The sequence below is a fragment of the Buceros rhinoceros genome, unplaced genomic scaffold (genome assembly GCF_000710305.1).
Source record: "Buceros rhinoceros silvestris isolate BGI_N320 unplaced genomic scaffold, ASM71030v1 scaffold16344, whole genome shotgun sequence".
NCBI lineage: Eukaryota > Metazoa > Chordata > Aves > Bucerotiformes > Bucerotidae > Buceros > Buceros rhinoceros.
The window spans coordinates 22,892-39,792 of NW_010407819.1; the positions used below are offsets into that span (position 1 = coordinate 22,892).

The following is a 16,901-nucleotide window of genomic DNA, read 5'->3' on the forward strand; positions in this document are numbered from 1 at the left end:
ACAAGAGTGCACTGAATAAAGGTGTTTTAATTTGTGCAAGCTTGACTTTCATTAATCTAAGAAGTCCATGGGACTGGGGAGTGGCAGAGGACTGTTTTTTACCCTGACATATAAAGAGCTTAAATTGTTCTGGGCATTTTTAAATACAGTCTTCTGTTGTTGGTGGCTGATGAGAAAAATGTTAGTATCACTTGTAAGATCAGAAAGTGATGGAAGAGGCAAATACACAAGAAAAGGTGCCTGGAGGAATACCATTCTGTACCTGAGCCCGGTGCATCAATACTGAAGTCTGAAAGGTTTCCTTTGAAAATTGCCCTGCCTGTGGAAGAAGGTAATTTCATAAGGCAAACAGATCTCAGCTTTCCCCTAGAACCAGCCTGATCCTTGGCCGTGGCCTGGTGTTGGTGCTCAAGTGCTTTTGCACGCAAGGGCCCAGAAAAAGCCAAGCTTTTGGGGACTTAGACACTTGCAGCTTTGGATGGATCTTGCTGGAGTGTCTGTAAGTACCAGTGGGGAGAAAGTTGTGGAGCTGACCCTAAGTGTGTGTCAAGCATCAAAGAAAGGCAGCAGTGGAGCAGAGAGCTCAGCTTGCGTTTCCCACAGTATCTGTTGCTGTGTGCTAATCCCTGGACCCATTTTTCCTCAGGGCTGCCAATGCTGTCCCTACACCAAGTCCAATGTGAGGGAAGCAGGGAGAGGGGATGCTTTTGCGTGTATGAGACTCTTCAGAGGTTGAGTCTTGGCTGGTAAAGGGTAGGCAAGGAGACGTTTAATTGATGACTGAATTTATCTTGTATTCCTGTTAACGCATTTGAAAAGGGCCCTTGATGAGCTGAGGCATCCATTGTCGTCCCACCTGAAGTGGCTGGAGGAATTGTCACAGCCAAGACTGCACCATGCAGTGGGAAATTGCAGCATGTCACTGTGGAGATGATGTATCTGCTGCAATCCCACTAACTGAGAAAACATCTCAAATTAGCTGTCTGGGAGGAAGCCTCTTCCAGCATTGCTCAGCTGATGAAATGGTATGTCAGGTGTTGTTAGGACCACGGCTTTGGGAAAAGAAGCAGCTCTATACGAAGCATTCCCGAGTCACTCTCCTTGTTTAATTTTGGGGTTTTGCTTCTTTTCTGTTGAAGGTTGCAGAGTCACAGATCTAAGGATGGAAGGCTTATGATAACTGGAAAATAAAGAAAATTTTTTTATAGGAGGAGAGGGAAAAGGCCTTTAAATACCTGTATGGTCTGCTAAAATGGTCATGTATTTTTTTGGTGTTCCTAGAAACAATTTTAAAACATCTCAGTATACCATCCTATTCTGTTGAAGGGGTTTTTTTTTATGGCATTAAATGGAAGAAAAGAAAAAGCAAACCAGAGCTTTTTATTTACTTAAGTGGAAATTCACCAGTGTTCAGTGGTGGAAGCATCCTTATTGAAATGACACTTTAGAACTTCCATAAGGATTGGGTCTTGGAAACCGAGCCATGAATTTTCCATTTGAGGGCTTCGACTTGGCACAGAAAAACATCATGCAGACCACAGCTGGCACCAGATACAGTTGAAAAGATCTAAGGCTATTAGTGCCTAAACAGCCACTAGAAATTATATTACATGATGGAGACAGGCTAATATAATTGAGCCAGCTAGTTATAGTGTGCATAATTTAATTATTTGACAAATTGCTTAGAAACATGGTGTTCTTGTTCCACACTCGTGCTGCACAGCATTACCAGGTGCAGAGCAGAGGAATTGCTGGTCGGTACTTTGTCATCTCAGAAGACAGTCGTTTCTTTTTAAGATTTGTAAACCTGGAAAGGTTCACTGGTGTAGTCGTGGTGGGGTGGTGTGTGCAGAGATGGGTAGAGCCAATGGCGACATGGCTGGGAGAGCAAACTGGCTCAGAGACAGCTAGTGCTGGTTCAAGTGGATACCTTTGGGGCTTAGGGTAGTTGGAAAAATGACCTTCTCTTTTCTCCACTCTGTGAGTCTTTTGGACTTTGATTGCTGGGCTGAAAGAAACCCATGAAATAGTGGAGCAGATATGAGATGGCTTGGGACCCCAAGATTATACCATTATCATGGATGGTGTTCAGTGTTCTCAGGAGAATTGTGGCCAAATTGGTTTATGGCTATGAATTCTAAGATAAAGGATTGAAAAACCACTTTAGCTTCATGAAAGAAGCCATGCAGCACTAACGAGTATTTTCCCATAGCTCTGAAGGTTTAGGTACGTGACTAAGGACATTTCCCTCTTACAGAGCATCTTATAAGATACTACTTAAGAATCTGGACACCATCTGGAGTGAAGCTGTGCTGTAATAATGAAGGACAAATCCTACATCTTCTTGAACAGTGCCAAGCAAATATGACGACCCAATTGTGTCACTTCTTTGCAGTTAGCCTTTCAAAATTTCAGAGGCTAAGCTGCTGCCATAAAATCAGCACAATCAGCAACTTATTACAAAAAGATCACTAACAATCGAGAGTGAAATGCCATTTTGAAGAAGTGCAGCCAAATCGTTTTTACCTGCAGAATGGATCAGGCTGTGTAACAGTATGCTGGGCAATGCAGTGCACCATTTCTTTGGCTGAGTCTAAACAGCGGAGCAGCTCATCTTGAGGAGTGTTTCAGGCTTCTTATCCCCCTGGTTGATCCATCCAAGTGTCCTTTTAGCCTGTGGCTCCCTCCCTGCCTACATGCCTGAGCCTTCCTATGATAGCAATCTGGATTCAAGTGATGAGGTTCACACTTGGATTTCATGCTGGCATACAGGTGGGAGTTAGCCAGGACAGACAGCTGGATCTGGAGCTGGGAAGTGCTCCTGTGTCTTTTACCTGAGCTGTAGGTTTCATGTCGAGATCTAATGTTGTCAATCTTACATCTCATGATCAGCTGGAAGAAGTTATAGAATGAAGGGGAAAGGATTACCCTCCTGAATTTCTCACTCTCCTTTCTTCAACTGAATTACCTGTTAAAGGTCACAAAATTTCTCCATACCCAGCAACATTGAAGGTATCTTGGAGAACTAGATGTGGCATAAGTGGTGGCATTTTTTTGTGAAAAACTTGAATGTGAAGAGGGTGAGACTGTGGTGTGGGAATGGTCTGAGGCATCTGGCTTCTAGGTCCCGTGTTCACCTTATTCACATTACAGCTGCTAAGACTAGGAAGACTGTGCAGAATTTTGTAGGGATTTTTCCATGTTAAATGTCCTTTACTTGGCAGTTAAACTGATCTCCTTCACAGTAACACACCACTCTACACTCTGAGAGCATTAACTCTTCTCCGGGTGCTGCTTGTCTGCTTTATTTTCCTATAGACAGCAATGCTTCTCCCGGTTGTGGCATCTTCTTGGCTGTGCTCCCTTTCTGAGTGTATATAAGCATATGTATTGCTTGCTCTGAGCAGTCCAAAAGGTGTCCAGAGGCAAACATCTATTTGCCAGGTTTAGAAAAAAAGTCGTGCTTGATATCTAGGAAGTATCACCCCCAGTGATGAAAACCCCTGCTTGCTACCTCTCACAAGAGTTACGTGAGCACAGGAGAGATACTCTGCGCTGTTTTCTTCAGACAGATTAACAGAGATCTCATCATTCATCTGTTTGCATCCTGAGAATTGCTCCACTGAAGTGGAAAATGGAGGGTGGTCTCAAATGCCTGGGCACCTGGGGCTTATGCCTGATCCACAGACAGCAGGTGGTACCTGCCGAGTTCCTCCAGTGCTGGGCTGATTGCAGCTGTTTTGCCCCCAAAGAAGGGGCAGCACAGTGATCTTTCCAAATGGGTTTTAGACAAGATCTGATAAAGCTGCTGCCCATGCATGAGCAGTGATGGGTTTAAGCTTTAGCAGTGGAGCACAAGGATTGCAGTGCTGTGCCAGATGAACTGACCATCTCATTTGGAAACCCGTTTTAGTGACCCAGAGGCAGATGTGTCAGAGCAGTGTGTGAAAACCCAAAATGGACAATTTCTTACCCCTCTGAAGACACCTAAGCCTCCAGAAGGTGCCTGCTGATTCTAGTATCCTGTAGGAAACGAAAGAAGGTTTTGACACCTGACTGCCTTTGTGGGTCTGGGTCTAAATGACTGGTTTATGCCATCAAGTAGGAGAATTTGGTGGGGGAAGAGGGGGCTGTGCCTTTTGTTTTACTAAGCCCTAATTCAACCCCTGTGGTGGCTTTCCATACGAATGGCTCATCCTTTTGGAATCTTACTGAGCTCCTTCTGCCGACCGTATTGTACAGAGTAAATTGATTAGATTCACAGAGTGAATAGATTAATTGTGACTAATTTAATTGATTAATTGTGGTTTGGGTTAGAAAAAACAACCTTTTACTTCTTCAGAAGGTGTTACTTCACAGTTTTGTAGGATGTCGTCCTCTGTGTTTCACTGTGAGGTGGCTTTATTTGAATGACCATATTATTTTTTTCTCTCCAATTTCTTTTTACCATTTTTATGCTGAGTCCTTGCAGTGTGTGACAGCATCAGTGGAGCCTGCAAACACAACATAAAGGTGGAATGATTATAAGTTATGTTCCTCCAGCTGCTAATGCAAGTAATATGTGGCTTAAGTGGGAACGAAACCACACCCCCACAACTCACCAGCACAGGTCGGGTGCTGAATACTAATAGAGAGCCGTCTGCATCCAGTCCCCACTGGGAAAAAAAATATTTGTCAACTCAGTTCAAACAGTGCATAAATTTGAGGGAACTGCCATCTGCTGACAGACCCTTCCCCCACCTACACTGCCTGAACATCCTTCCTCGTGAATATCTGCTCTGTGCAGTCATATCCCCATCAGCCTCTGCTCAGGATCCACCTTTCTCTGCTTCCTTTTTAACCCCAGGTATTTCCAGAGCGTTCCAGGACTCTAAGGCACCGAAACACCTCGCTGGTTTGTGTGACAGTCAGTAACAGCCCTGTGCTGGTGTGTAGCTACCTGCAGGCTCTGTAGCCCAGCAGGTACCAATACTGCTGTCAAAGCCCCTAAGGCTTGATTTTTGGAGTGACCAGCAGCTCCCTGCTCTTGTCGACTTCTCTGGGGAGTGAAGTGCTCTCTCTGAAAACCAAGGTCTCAAACCAGAAAATTTTTGCTAAGGAAAACAATATGTAGAAACGTTGCAATGGAAAAAGCTGTTGAAACAATGCTGTTTGGATGGGGTATTGCTCTCTAGTTTGCTTTTAAATAAGGCTTTTCACTATAGCTAGAGAGGGAAAAAGGGAATTTTTGATGAAAACAACCCCTAACCCACATGGTCAGTTGCTGAAGTCAAAGAGAGTAGGAAGAGTACGTTGGTGGACAGCATAAAAGTCAGGTTAACTGGAACTCCACTGCAATTAGATGGAGCGAAACCTAGTGGCAACTTTTTTATATATATATATGCACACACAATTTTTATCCATGCTGTTGTGAAAATGCAAGATGTACTTCATCTGTGGGAAAGGTGGGGAGAAAACAAGCCAAGCAGACTGTTACTGATTAGAGGTGACATCATCTTTGACAGATGTTAAGGGCCCCTTTCTATGTTTTGTGGAGGATGGGAAGTTTTTTGGTGTGGTAATGATGTTCTCTTCTCCATTCCAGCAGACTTCCCCCTCCTAAGGGAGCCTATGGGAGTCATGTAAGACTTTCGGGAAAAGGCAGGCTGATTCCCCCCCTTCTTTTACCCGCTCGAGCAGTCACATGTGACAGACTCATGCCTGCAGCACTTCTAGGTTTTATCTGCTCACTAAATTTTATTTCCCCTCTGTGAGTGTTTATATTGCGTAGAGACTGCCAAGGTTCATGTTAATCATAAAAAAAAGTGGAGGTTTATTAGGTATTGCAGCTCTGTGATTCTTTGGTGTTTGAATGTTAATGAAGCTTTGTACACTCTGGAATAGCTAGAGAGGTAGGTCTTTAGCTCTGGCATGGCAAAATATCCAGGGGGTGGTTTTCTTCCCTTTCTTCTGGGTTTTAACATCTTACATGACATTTCATCCCAGAGCAATTTTGCGCTATGTATCATCATGTGTAATATTGTGTCACACTGTAATTTTGCCAGTGCATGAAAGGGCAGGAGGGAGGTGAGAACAGGCTCAGTTACACCCCTGAGGGAGGAGAGAGCTCAGCGGAGGGACCTGCTCCTGGGAGGTCATGAATTGGGTGTCAGCACTTTGCCAGAGCAGAGCGAGAGAGCAGAGGGGAATTTACTGGTTTTAGGGGATAAGTGAGCAGACAAGAGGAAAGGAACTAGTCAAATCGTATTGCTGACGGTCATTTCCATAGGCTGTGCATGTTCGTGGGATATAGCAAAAGAAGGGACATTCATGCTTGCTCTGGACAGCTCGGTTCTTTCTTTTTTTCTGAAGGCTAAAGGAAGAACATGGCTAATTTAACTGGCTCAATGTGAGAAGCTTTAAAAGCAGCTTTGGTGGCATCTCTTGGGGAAGGCAAACATGGAGTCATTCTGGGTGAGGGAAACATCTGACTGTTTAGGGATATTCCCCTTTCACAGCCCCTTCCCTGTGTGCGGTCAGCCCTGATGTATCCTACTGGGATGGAGGAAATGATGATGCAGAGAGGGGGAAAAGGACCAGGTAGTTATTAGGGCAGGGGGAATCATAGCACAGGGTGTATGTGTCCTGCTGGTGTGCAGCTCTTGCTAGCCCTGATGATGAAGATTGTATTTGCTAAAGAAAGCTAGTGGTTGAGCAGCTGCTTATTTCTCAGGAACAAGAGGTACTCACTGAATTACGCTCTATGCATTCAGTGTAATTTCATTGCTCTTTTTCTTTTCCTTTGCCCTGAGCACAAGTTTGTTCCTTCAGCTTAACCTAGGCAAGATTTCTTTTTTCGTTGTGCACTGTATTTAGAGCAGAGCAGCCATTCTGGAGAGCTGAGCATTCCTTATTTCTGAATTTCTAGCCAGGGCTGCCTTCTGAGCATTGGCTTTGGTAGAGCAAGGTGTGCATCTTGCTTTAGTGCCTTCAAACTAACCTCAAAGGGAACTTACCTCATTGTCATCTTTGTATTACTACATAAATTCTTACTTTCCCAACTCAGAAGTACCAAGCCTACCGTGTTCCCCTTTTAAATGGGGAAGAGTTGATGAACATGTATTCTACAGGGGGAGATGCTTTTCTACAAAGGGATCTTTTCTCAGGTCTCCTGTTGGAAAAAGGAGAGAGTGTTTGCATGCTTAATCCAGGAATTCTCTCCTTCTGATAATACTTTTTCAAAGTGACTTCTTTTTCCCTTTTTTCAGGTGTAATATAACTACTTTTTGGGGCAGAAATCATGGCAAATTCCATTTCCATCTCCCTTGAATCCAACTAAGACTTCTTCCTCTTCAGCGCTATGAAAGGAGAATGGCTTCCCAGGTTGGGAACCCATGGGCTACCAGAAGGATGGTCTGAAAACTTTCTGTTCAAACGTGCAGGCAAGCGTGCTTTGATGGAGAGGGGGTAGAGCCCCTGTTGTCTTGGTCAGACCAGTGCAATTCCTACAACTGCTCTCCTTTTCTAGTAGCTTCCATTTCAGCACACCAGGACTCTCTTACATATGTTCTCTTACGAGATCTGGCAGTAAGTGCTTCCCCCTCTGCAGCTGCCTTTTGCTTAACTGACCCATTTTGCAGCAGATTAGGCCCCAAGGAGGAGGTTAATATGAGCAGTTACTCTAAAAGGCAGGTTGGGGCTCCAGTGACCTGTTCATCATTGGAAAAGCCTGTTAGCCCCAATCTTCTTACCTTTTACACTTTATTCTAAAATATTCTGACTTAACAATGAATTTGTGAATCTCTCCTGCTAGATGTAGTCTCCACACCTCTCTCTCCTGAGTTTTGACTGGGTGTGTTGGGTCAGATTTAACAACATGCATGCAGATTTACCTTCAGCTCGCTCTTTTTGTCTTAAAACAGTCACCACAATTGTAGCTCTGGATCTTCCAGCGCTGCAGGTGGCTTCACCAGGGGTGCCTTAGCTTCTCCAAGTAACAGTCCCAACGTGCTGTGTGCAGTGCAGGAGTACATCTCACCAGGCAGTGCATCCTTCTGCAGGATTGGTGAGGGTGAGAAGCCTTTTCTTACATTGCAAGCAGTTCCAGTGGCCCCTTTGAGTCTGTGCAGGGATTGCATATCATACAGGTTCTCAGAATTACAGCTCCTAGAATGGCTGAAGGAGAGAATTAGTGCAAAATTCAGTGTGAACCAATATTAAGCTTCTTTATTGATGTATTACTAGTATTACCTAGTATTATTGTTTTATTAATAATATCTTATTGATGAACTCTGAGATGTGGCCAGCTTGCTCCTTATTAGCTTCTGTTCCTGACAAGCCTGCCCACTGTACTGTAGGAATTATCTCTGTGTTTTCCCACTTTCTACCATCACCAGTCTCCTGTGCATTCGTTAAGGAACAGCTTCTGCCTGTAGCTACTGTTCCATTTCCTTGAACACCCATACAAGAATGTGAAGAGGATTGTGACATAACTAACAACAAAACGGTGGATGAGCCCTGAATGACTAGATGGAGCTTTAAAAAGCTAGAATGACTAGATGGAGCTTTGTGTCTTTTCCTTGTTAGGGCAATAAATGATGCCTTTAGCAGAGGTGGGTGCAGCCCTGATTCTGGGGTGGGGACATGTTTTGGAGGATGAGCACGTGCATGGTGACGTGGTAGAATGCCTGCAGGCAGGCAGGGGCATTAGTGTAGGGCGGGCATACAGTCCCTGCCACTTCCCACCACTGCAGTTCTCTCAGTGGATGGCTTTTGCTGTAACCAGGGAAAATTTGCAGCCCTGGGCTTGGCTTCTGGTGCCGTGATAAAAAAGTGGGATTCTGAAGCAAACAGATTGAGGTTGCTGGTAGCAAAAAGCGTCACTGATCACTGTCCTTCCTGTAAACCTATGCCTGACCTCAAACTTCTGCTATAGGAGCTTCCTCAGGGTGAGCTCTTAGAGCTCACTGAGCACAGGAACATTGCAGCTGCTTCCTGCGCAGGCAGACACCCTGCAAAATGTGTGCTGCTGGTGCTCAGTCGCAGTGAGCCAGAGCAAACTGGGGAGCTGCTGCAGTGCCTTCCCCGTGCTGCTGGCCATGCAACAGCTTTAAACATTTCCCCTACTGCTGTTCCCACTCCCGTCACCTCTGTAAGTGAGTTCATTTGATTAGGAGCTCTAGTTTGCATGGTAACATGGAGCCCCAGGGGTTATGATATTTTTCCATGCCAATCCTGATCAGTGTGAGACAGCAGTCTTGACAGGTTGCTGTAATTCAGGCAGGAGAAGTCCAGAGCCATTTATGCTGCATTTGCAGAATTACCAGTTGGGACCAAGAAAGCTTTGGGGAAGGGGAGACCTTTGTTCAGTTCTTGGGGAGGACACAGCTCAGCTAAAATCAAGTATCAGGGTCTCAGTCCAGAGATCTGGAAAACTTGCTGTTGAATGAACAAGGGACCTGGAAGGGCTGGAGTGAAGGTTGCTGTGGCAAAGAAACAGAATGGTACAGGAAAGTAACCTGCTTGGCAATGAGGAGAGGGGGAGTATTTGAGCCCCAAAGAGGATATTATGTCTGCTACCTCCAACACTTGCACCTGCTCTTGGACATGCTGTGGGATTTAAAAACTGGGCTTTGTTGGTAGTGGGGCTATTCTTTTTGAGCTTTGATAAATAAAGAAGAATTCCATTTCTCCATCCCTATCTTTTGCGAGGTACTTGAGGCGCAATTTATCCTTGTCACACCGCCCAGAGGGCACAAAGGGATGTTGCTACTCAGGCTTCATTCTTCCTGCCTGCCCACCTACTTCTGCTATCAGAAAAGCAGGATCTCACTGTGGTTATAAGGCAGCTTATCTGCACAGATTAGACCACGAATGTGGCTCTGGTTGCTGGTGGATCCTGCTGGGCCAACAGACGATACTGCTGGTTGGACAGCTGAGAGTGTGGGAACACAAAGCCACTGAGAACAGCAAAATCTGTACATTTGCAAGGGGTTAAACGCAGGAACGTGCACTCCTGAAGGTCTGTGGGGGATGGAAATGATGTGAGAATTCAGGGCTCTTGGATCTAGCGTTCATTCAATTATCATGCTTAGTTAAGTACTGCACAGTGGAGTGAAGACTGCAGTCTGTTAGGATGGCTGTTACTGTAAGTCATTTAATTATGAGTGTGCTCATATGCCATTTTAACATATGTAGAGTAACATTATCCCTCTTTTGTAGGTCACTATTCTCATAAGTCTGGCTCTCGCATTCCTTGCCTGCATAGTGTTTCTTGTGGTATACAAAGCCTTTACTTATGACCACAGTTGCCCAGATGGATTTGTTTATAAGGTAAGGAACTTCAGATGGAATTGCCTGCGATAATGATAGTCTCTAATTGACTACATGGTTATGGTCTAGTCTGCTTTTTTGACCAGGCCAAACAGAACATTTGGCAAGAATGTGTTGAAATGGGAAAAGTGTTATGGGAAATGTGGACTTGCATCTGCCTCCATCAGCTACTGTTACACTGTAATTGTTGGGATTAGCATTTGGTGAACACTACAGACAGATGTTCACGAACAATCCCTCATATTTGTGAATGGATTTGTTGCAGCTGGAATCCTGCGTTTGCTTCCCACACATTCATGTGTCTGAGGTTTACTGACATGCATTTTAATGCAGAGCAGACTCCCAGAGTGCTGGCACATGTGTCCTTTGTGGGAGAAGTCCAGATTTGCCCATGTCATTCATTTTTAGGTGTCTTTGAGCCTCTATCAAGAACAAAACCATATAACTTGTTGCTGCCCAGAGATTTTGTATTGAATATTCAGGGAGAACAATTTGCCTGGTCTGTCGAGATTAAAAAAATAAGGTTTGCAAAATAGTTCTCTGACTCCTTACTGTGAATAAACTCAAACTCCTGGGAGTCTTGACCACACTGGGGCTAGTCTGTGGACCAGAAAATAGAGTAAGGATGTTGGTGTAGTAGTCTTTGTGACTTATTCTCTTGGGTTGTATAAAAAGGAAGTTAGGATGGAGTAACGAATTTCAGAATCAGATCCAGTCCTGAGCTTCTGAAAAGATCAAAGGTTTTGGACTCAGATTTCAGCTAGTTGCGCTGACCCAGGAGTTGAGGTATCTTGTAGTTTAATAATGCTAGTTGTACCTGGGGCCCTTTGTGTCCTTGGTGCTACTTCGACTCTGGCGAGTACCAACCAGTCCAACGTTCATCACCATTTGATTGCTCTTTTACAGCTGGTGCAAAGCAAATTGTTTTATCTGTGCAGTTCTTAGCACAGAAGTGTCCGCACTAGTGCAGTGGAGATTCCTGGGCACTGTCTGCACAGACCAGAGCTTTGACAAGGGCTTTTCAGTCGAGCTACGCTTCCTACCATTCCAAAAAAGGTGATGGTTACACAGATCAGAGATAATACACAGTAACAGAGCAGCACGTAAGCAGCTTACTCTGCCTGTCCTCTGCTTGTTTGAGGATTAATTCTGGTCTTCACTGTATGGAGCTTTCAGTCCGGCACATGATAAGAGCTGCTCAGCCAGCCCTGCTAGGACTCCAGCAAGCGGTCTCAGTCCCTGTGCATGCCAGTAACGTACCAAACCAGTCAGACCTTCGCTTTACGGTCCCCAGTTCCCTTCCACGGATGAAATTGGCCTGCAATCAGGGTTGCCAATAGCAACAGGTTTTGAAGGCTGCTGCCCAGCTCCAAACTTTGTGCATTCCCATGGCGCTGAAAGGCAATCGGGGCTGTGCAGCAGATGCTCTCGCTGCAGCAAGTCTGAGTCAAACATCATCTGTGCGAACAGCTAACCTGGAGATTTTTAAAGCGAGAGTCTGGCGGGACCATTCTTCACTACTCTTCCTTTCTTTCCCTTTCCAGCACAAGCGGTGCATCCCAGCCTCGCTGGATGCGTACTACTCCGCACAGGATTCCAACTCCCGGGGCAGGTTCTACACCGTCATCAGTCACTACAGCATGGCCAAGCAGACCAGCTCCCGGGCTGTATCGCCCTGGCTGTCTTCAGGATCGGTAAACCACGAAGCCAAGGCTGCGAAGACAGAAGGTCATTAAAGTTAATGAGTGGTGATGGGCAAAGTGGGAGGGTCGGAGGACAACACCAGGTCTATACTGCATTGCTCTAGCTGAGGGTGCTGTGCTAACAGCATGACAGGAATAAATAAAACCCCAGTGCAGGAGTCATCTTAATGGATATTTCTTTTTGTGCATTGTTCTCGTTGATTTGTAACCGAGTCGAGCTCTTGTACAAAGGCATGTTTGATGTTGACTGTAACTTACGATGTAAAAATATTTTTAAATCATTGCTTAACTATTTGTTAGAAAAAGAAATTAAAAAACAAAAAAAGCAAATTAGATAAACAGCCAGAGAGGATAAAAGCAGCAAAGAGAATCCCGCAAAGTTTTGGCGTTGCTGGAAAGCTGAGCTGACACAGGCTTGACATGCATTGAAGGAACATCTGAAATGGTTTCAAGAGAAGGGGTAGCAAAATCCTGGTACAGACATTGTGATGTTGTTTAGTTTGCCAAAGGGGGGATATTTTGCTGTCAAACTGAATCTAGCGTCAGTGTTCATTTGCTGATAGAGAAATACAAGCATCCCCTCCTCCCTCAAACATACACGTGTGCAAACACACGTGCGCACACACCCCAGCGCAGTGGCCTAAGTAAACCCAGAAAGATCTAGGCATTCGTAATGAGCCGTCACTATGCTGGTGGTCTTGGCTGGGCTCTGAGCCTGAAGTCCTGGTTGCTGTTTGCATATGGAGCAGACGGAAGCAGACAGCGGCTACTGTGGTGAAATCATGAATATACTTCTGAGCTCAGGACTAGAAGTCAGGAGCTTAGGGCTTTATTTCTGCTTCTGGCACAGGTTTCCTTCATGACCTTTGGCAATTTACATGAGGCTTCATCGTTTGGGACCTCTCTCCTGAGACAGAGAAATGCTGTTATGAATTTGAGGAGCCTCTTGAGGGTGGTGATAGTATAGAACAGCACTGAGCATCTAACTTTCCAGCCCCTAATTTTCCCTCACCCATGAAATGGGATACTCTTCTTCCCTCCTTCAGTTTCAGATACTTCAGTATTTAATGTCATTCTGGGATGGCTGTAGCATGCTCTCAAAGTACAAGGGTTCCATCAAATCTCTGCTTGCAAACACAGGCCATACCCCCAGCTTAATCCAGTCCTGGTCAGTGTACAACATCCTCTCCCCGCAAATGGCATGTGCAACTAATGCAGACTGGTGGGATTTAAAAAAAAAAAAAAAAAGGATTCTCTCTTTCATTGCGGCAAGCAGCTCTGCTCCTCGGTGGCACAGGCGAGGTGAGACTGAGCAGCAGGAGCAGAGTGCACAGGGATGAGAAGGTCCACATTTGACTAAGGCTGCTTTTCCAGGTTGTGGCTAGACTGGGATAGAAATTAGGAACTGGCCCCTTCTTCCCCCGCATTGGGCAGTTTTGTCCTCCATTTTGCATACATAGACACTAGAGAGTGTAAATGAGGGCAGAACTCCTCAGTCCTAACAGGCGTCATGATAAATAACTGTATAGTGTAGCTAAAAATGTAGTGCCAAATGCCATCGTCTGATTCCTATCCTTCCTTCCCCTTCCACCTGTAAATTCATTTCTCACTCAAAATGTACAAACCACCCCCTCCACCAACAATCAAGACTTCAGCAAACCACTGAACAGTTTATAATTTTGTGGTGTATTTTTTGTCAGTAGGTAGCAGAGACTGAAGTATTTTTTGGTGTATTTCTTGAACTTTTCTGACGGGATTAAAATAAAGCTAGATGTGACTGAGTGTCTCTGTGGCTCCGGCAGGTTTTTTTTTTGGTGACTTGTGCCATGGGCTGGGAGATGGCGGGTGGCGACGTGTGTGTGTGTGTGTGCCTGATGCTGCCGAGTGTGGCTGCAGGACAGACGGCACCTTTGCACGGGGCCTGTGGTGACTCTGGCTTTCAGCAGGCATTTTCAGAGCTTGCTATTTTCCCCTTAAATAGCTGGGGGTTTATTCCCTATGTTCCTGCCCATTTTTCAATTGCAAATAGAGAATTATTAATTAAAACCATCTTCTATTGATGATTCTTGACTTCACGGAGGGACGTCCCCTCCCTTCCCATTTTAAGGCCAACAGATGATAGAAACTTTGGCTGGGAGCAAAGCGTCCTTTGCCGTCTGCTCCCGATGCCAGTGTTGATGTGCGCTGGAGCAGATTCTCTGAGAAGGGCTCTTACAAAAGCAGAGCAATACAGCTGAGAAACCAAGAGCCACGGCTGGACTTTGAGAAAGTTGAGCTTTGTATCCAAACTCTGCAGCTCGGTTTCTAACAAAGCCACAATTATATTCATCTTGCAGGGTTCAGAAAGTAGATTGTATTTCCTCAGATCCTTCAGCTCTTTGAAATGGAATGATACCCTGGCATTAAATTGGCTCAATTCCCAAAGGCTAAAGAATGATTTATAAAAACATTTGGATTGCTTTCCTTCAAAAAAAAAGTGTATTCAGAGTTGTGAAATTGAGCTACTGTAGGAGAGAAACCACTCTGGTGTTAGAGGCCACCACCGAGTCCTTGTGAAATGTATTAAAAAAGATTCAGCACGCTTTGCAGAATTGACTCTCAGGATAATTTGATCATGGTATTTCTATCGCCGCTTTCCCAGTAACACTCCAACTGTATATTTACTTTAATCTAAAAAAACCCAGAAATCAAATCATTTGAATTAAAAGGTTCGGCTATTATTAGATAAGTGAGTCTGTGGGGATAACCACTCCTGTTTAATAAAGGCAAGATCAAAATCTGTATGGAGCAGAATGAAAACAAAAGAAGACCCAAGGAAGGCTCATGGGAGAACAAAAGAAAACAAACAACCCAACTCCAGCTGCAAGTTCCGTTACTGAGAATGTTGTTATTACCATTTTTGTACAAGGTGTGGTAGTTCACAGTAACAGAGCGAGAGAGAGAGTGAATTGAAATTGTAGCACATCTTCTTATTTCGGTCTTTAGAAGCCTCCTTCAAGGTCGAGCATGTGTTTTCAGTGCTGATGAAAGTAGCATATTGGTGGTAGTGCCGTCTCGTCCTGGCTGTCATCTCTCTGTGAAGTCTAAAGCTCCTGGCTGGCTCTACAGAACAGTGTTTTTGTGAGCTAGTGGCTGGACAGGGGCTCAGCCTCATCTCTGACCGTATGGATGAACAAGAGCCTTCCCTGTCCTTCTCCCAATGTTTATGTGATGGCCAAGTCAAGTCAGCTCCAACCACTTCATCTGTGACTGACCCAGTTAACTCATGGGGAATCTTACCCTCCAGGCAATCTTCTCGTTACACTAGATTACTGCAGTGGGCTCAGATTTTGAATTCTCCACCAAATGGTCCACATGCTTGCAGACCACTGGAACTAGAAGAGCTGATTTCTCAGACAGTGATGCAGGAGATGGGTGCCTGGCCTGTTTTTTTGTCCTAGCTGAAGTGGTAGGAGGAGATGAACAAGAATGATGAATGAGGTCATCTTGCGAGGACAAGGGCATCCTGGACAAGGCAGCAATCCTGTGGAATGACTGGCAGAACGTGGGAAAAAAAATAGGTTTACTAAAGGCATGGTGATGCTATGGTGGGAACTCAGCTGCCCCCAGCCTAGGCCTGGGAAGGGGAGGAAGAACTTGTGCCTGTTGGACCCTGAGACCCAAGAGAAAAAGGGATTGCTCCCAGCCAAGACATGGAAGCAAGTGTTACTTTTCTGTAAGCCAATGACTCTAAAGCACTATATCCTGCCTGACTAATACAGACTCTTGTTTTGAAAAAGCTGCCCATTGTTGCTGCAAACATCTGCTGACTGCAGCGTGCCCTGAGGGGAATCGCTCCACCACCAGTTCAAATCCTCTTGGACTGCCCGTGAAACCAGTGTGAGAAGAGTGGTTGCGGCCAGCCGGACCCAGTGGCTGGTGGCGATCAGTGTTGGCAAAACCAGAGGAGTCTGTCCAGGGTCTTGGAGCTGAATTCACCTTTGGATCCATGCTAGAAACGGAGCTCAAGGTGCTGCCAGTGCCTCTGTTGTAAGACCAGAAAAGGAACAGTCCCTGTCCCTTTGCATGTTGGTTCTTTTTGCCTTTATCCTCCTTCGTGCTTGCAGCTGTTTCTGGTTTGTACTAATACCTCAAGTGATAAGTGTAAGGGTCGTGCACTGAACTGTCTACAGTCACGTTTTATACGATTAGTCAGGGGGTTTTTTAAAGCACTCTAATTATTACAGTCAAACCGGATTAAGCTATTCCTCTAATAGATTTTCAGTTCCTGTAAAATAGGCCAGAGAAAATTACTTATGGGAGGGGACGGGGGAAGGGAAGGCTCTTCCCTCCTATCTCTTTGGCCTTTGCTTTTTAAAATGCCAGCAGTGACAGGGGCGTTACATGGATCCCACTGAGAGCACTGGATGAGTGCCCAGCAAAATCTGGGTTCTCTGGTACCCTACTCCCTTTCTCACCTGGACTAGTGCCCTTTGAGGGGCAAGAAAGGTCAAATCCTTTTGACTGAGAATGTTACTTTACTCAGGAGAGTGGATGCCAAGACATTTGATGGGTTGTGGATTGCTCCATCATGGAAAATAAGCCACAGCAAGTTGAAATACAGGAAGGTGATAAATGCAGTGGCATTATGCCTGACCTGCTTGTCGCCGGAAAAAGCTGGTCAGGATTAGCGCTGAAAAGGCTTTTGTCCTGCAGATTGTGAATGGTAAAACCAGAGCTAGAGGAAATGGAAAAGCCTCTTAACAGCAGGTTAAACAGTTCATCCTGGCATGGCCAGAGCCCTGACCTGCTCTGACCCGACTGGATTGACTGTGCCTGAGCTGGCGGCTGAGGCAGGACCCATCCACAGGGGATGTGCATTGCTCCCCCCCCCGCCGCGAGCTCCTG

The 16,901-nt window shown here is 45.3% G+C and overlaps 1 protein-coding gene across 2 annotated transcripts in view; it reads left to right on the top strand.

The window, feature by feature from the left end:
• The window catches only part of LOC104492128 (neuron-specific protein family member 2), a 35,314-nt gene extending 22,717 nt beyond the window's left edge, over window positions 1-12,597 (top strand). Inside the window, exons 3-4 of one of the 2 annotated variants that reach the window (XM_010134638.1) lie at window positions 10,201-10,311; window positions 11,856-12,319. In XM_010134638.1, coding sequence (XP_010132940.1) covers window positions 10,201-10,311; window positions 11,856-12,047 — 303 coding nt within the window. In that variant the 3' untranslated portion in view covers window positions 12,048-12,319. Of the gene's footprint in view, window positions 1-10,200; window positions 10,312-11,855 lie in introns of both variants that reach the window. The other variant, XM_010134639.1, reaches the window with a different exon arrangement.
• Window positions 12,598-16,901: the final 4,304 nt, after the last annotated feature.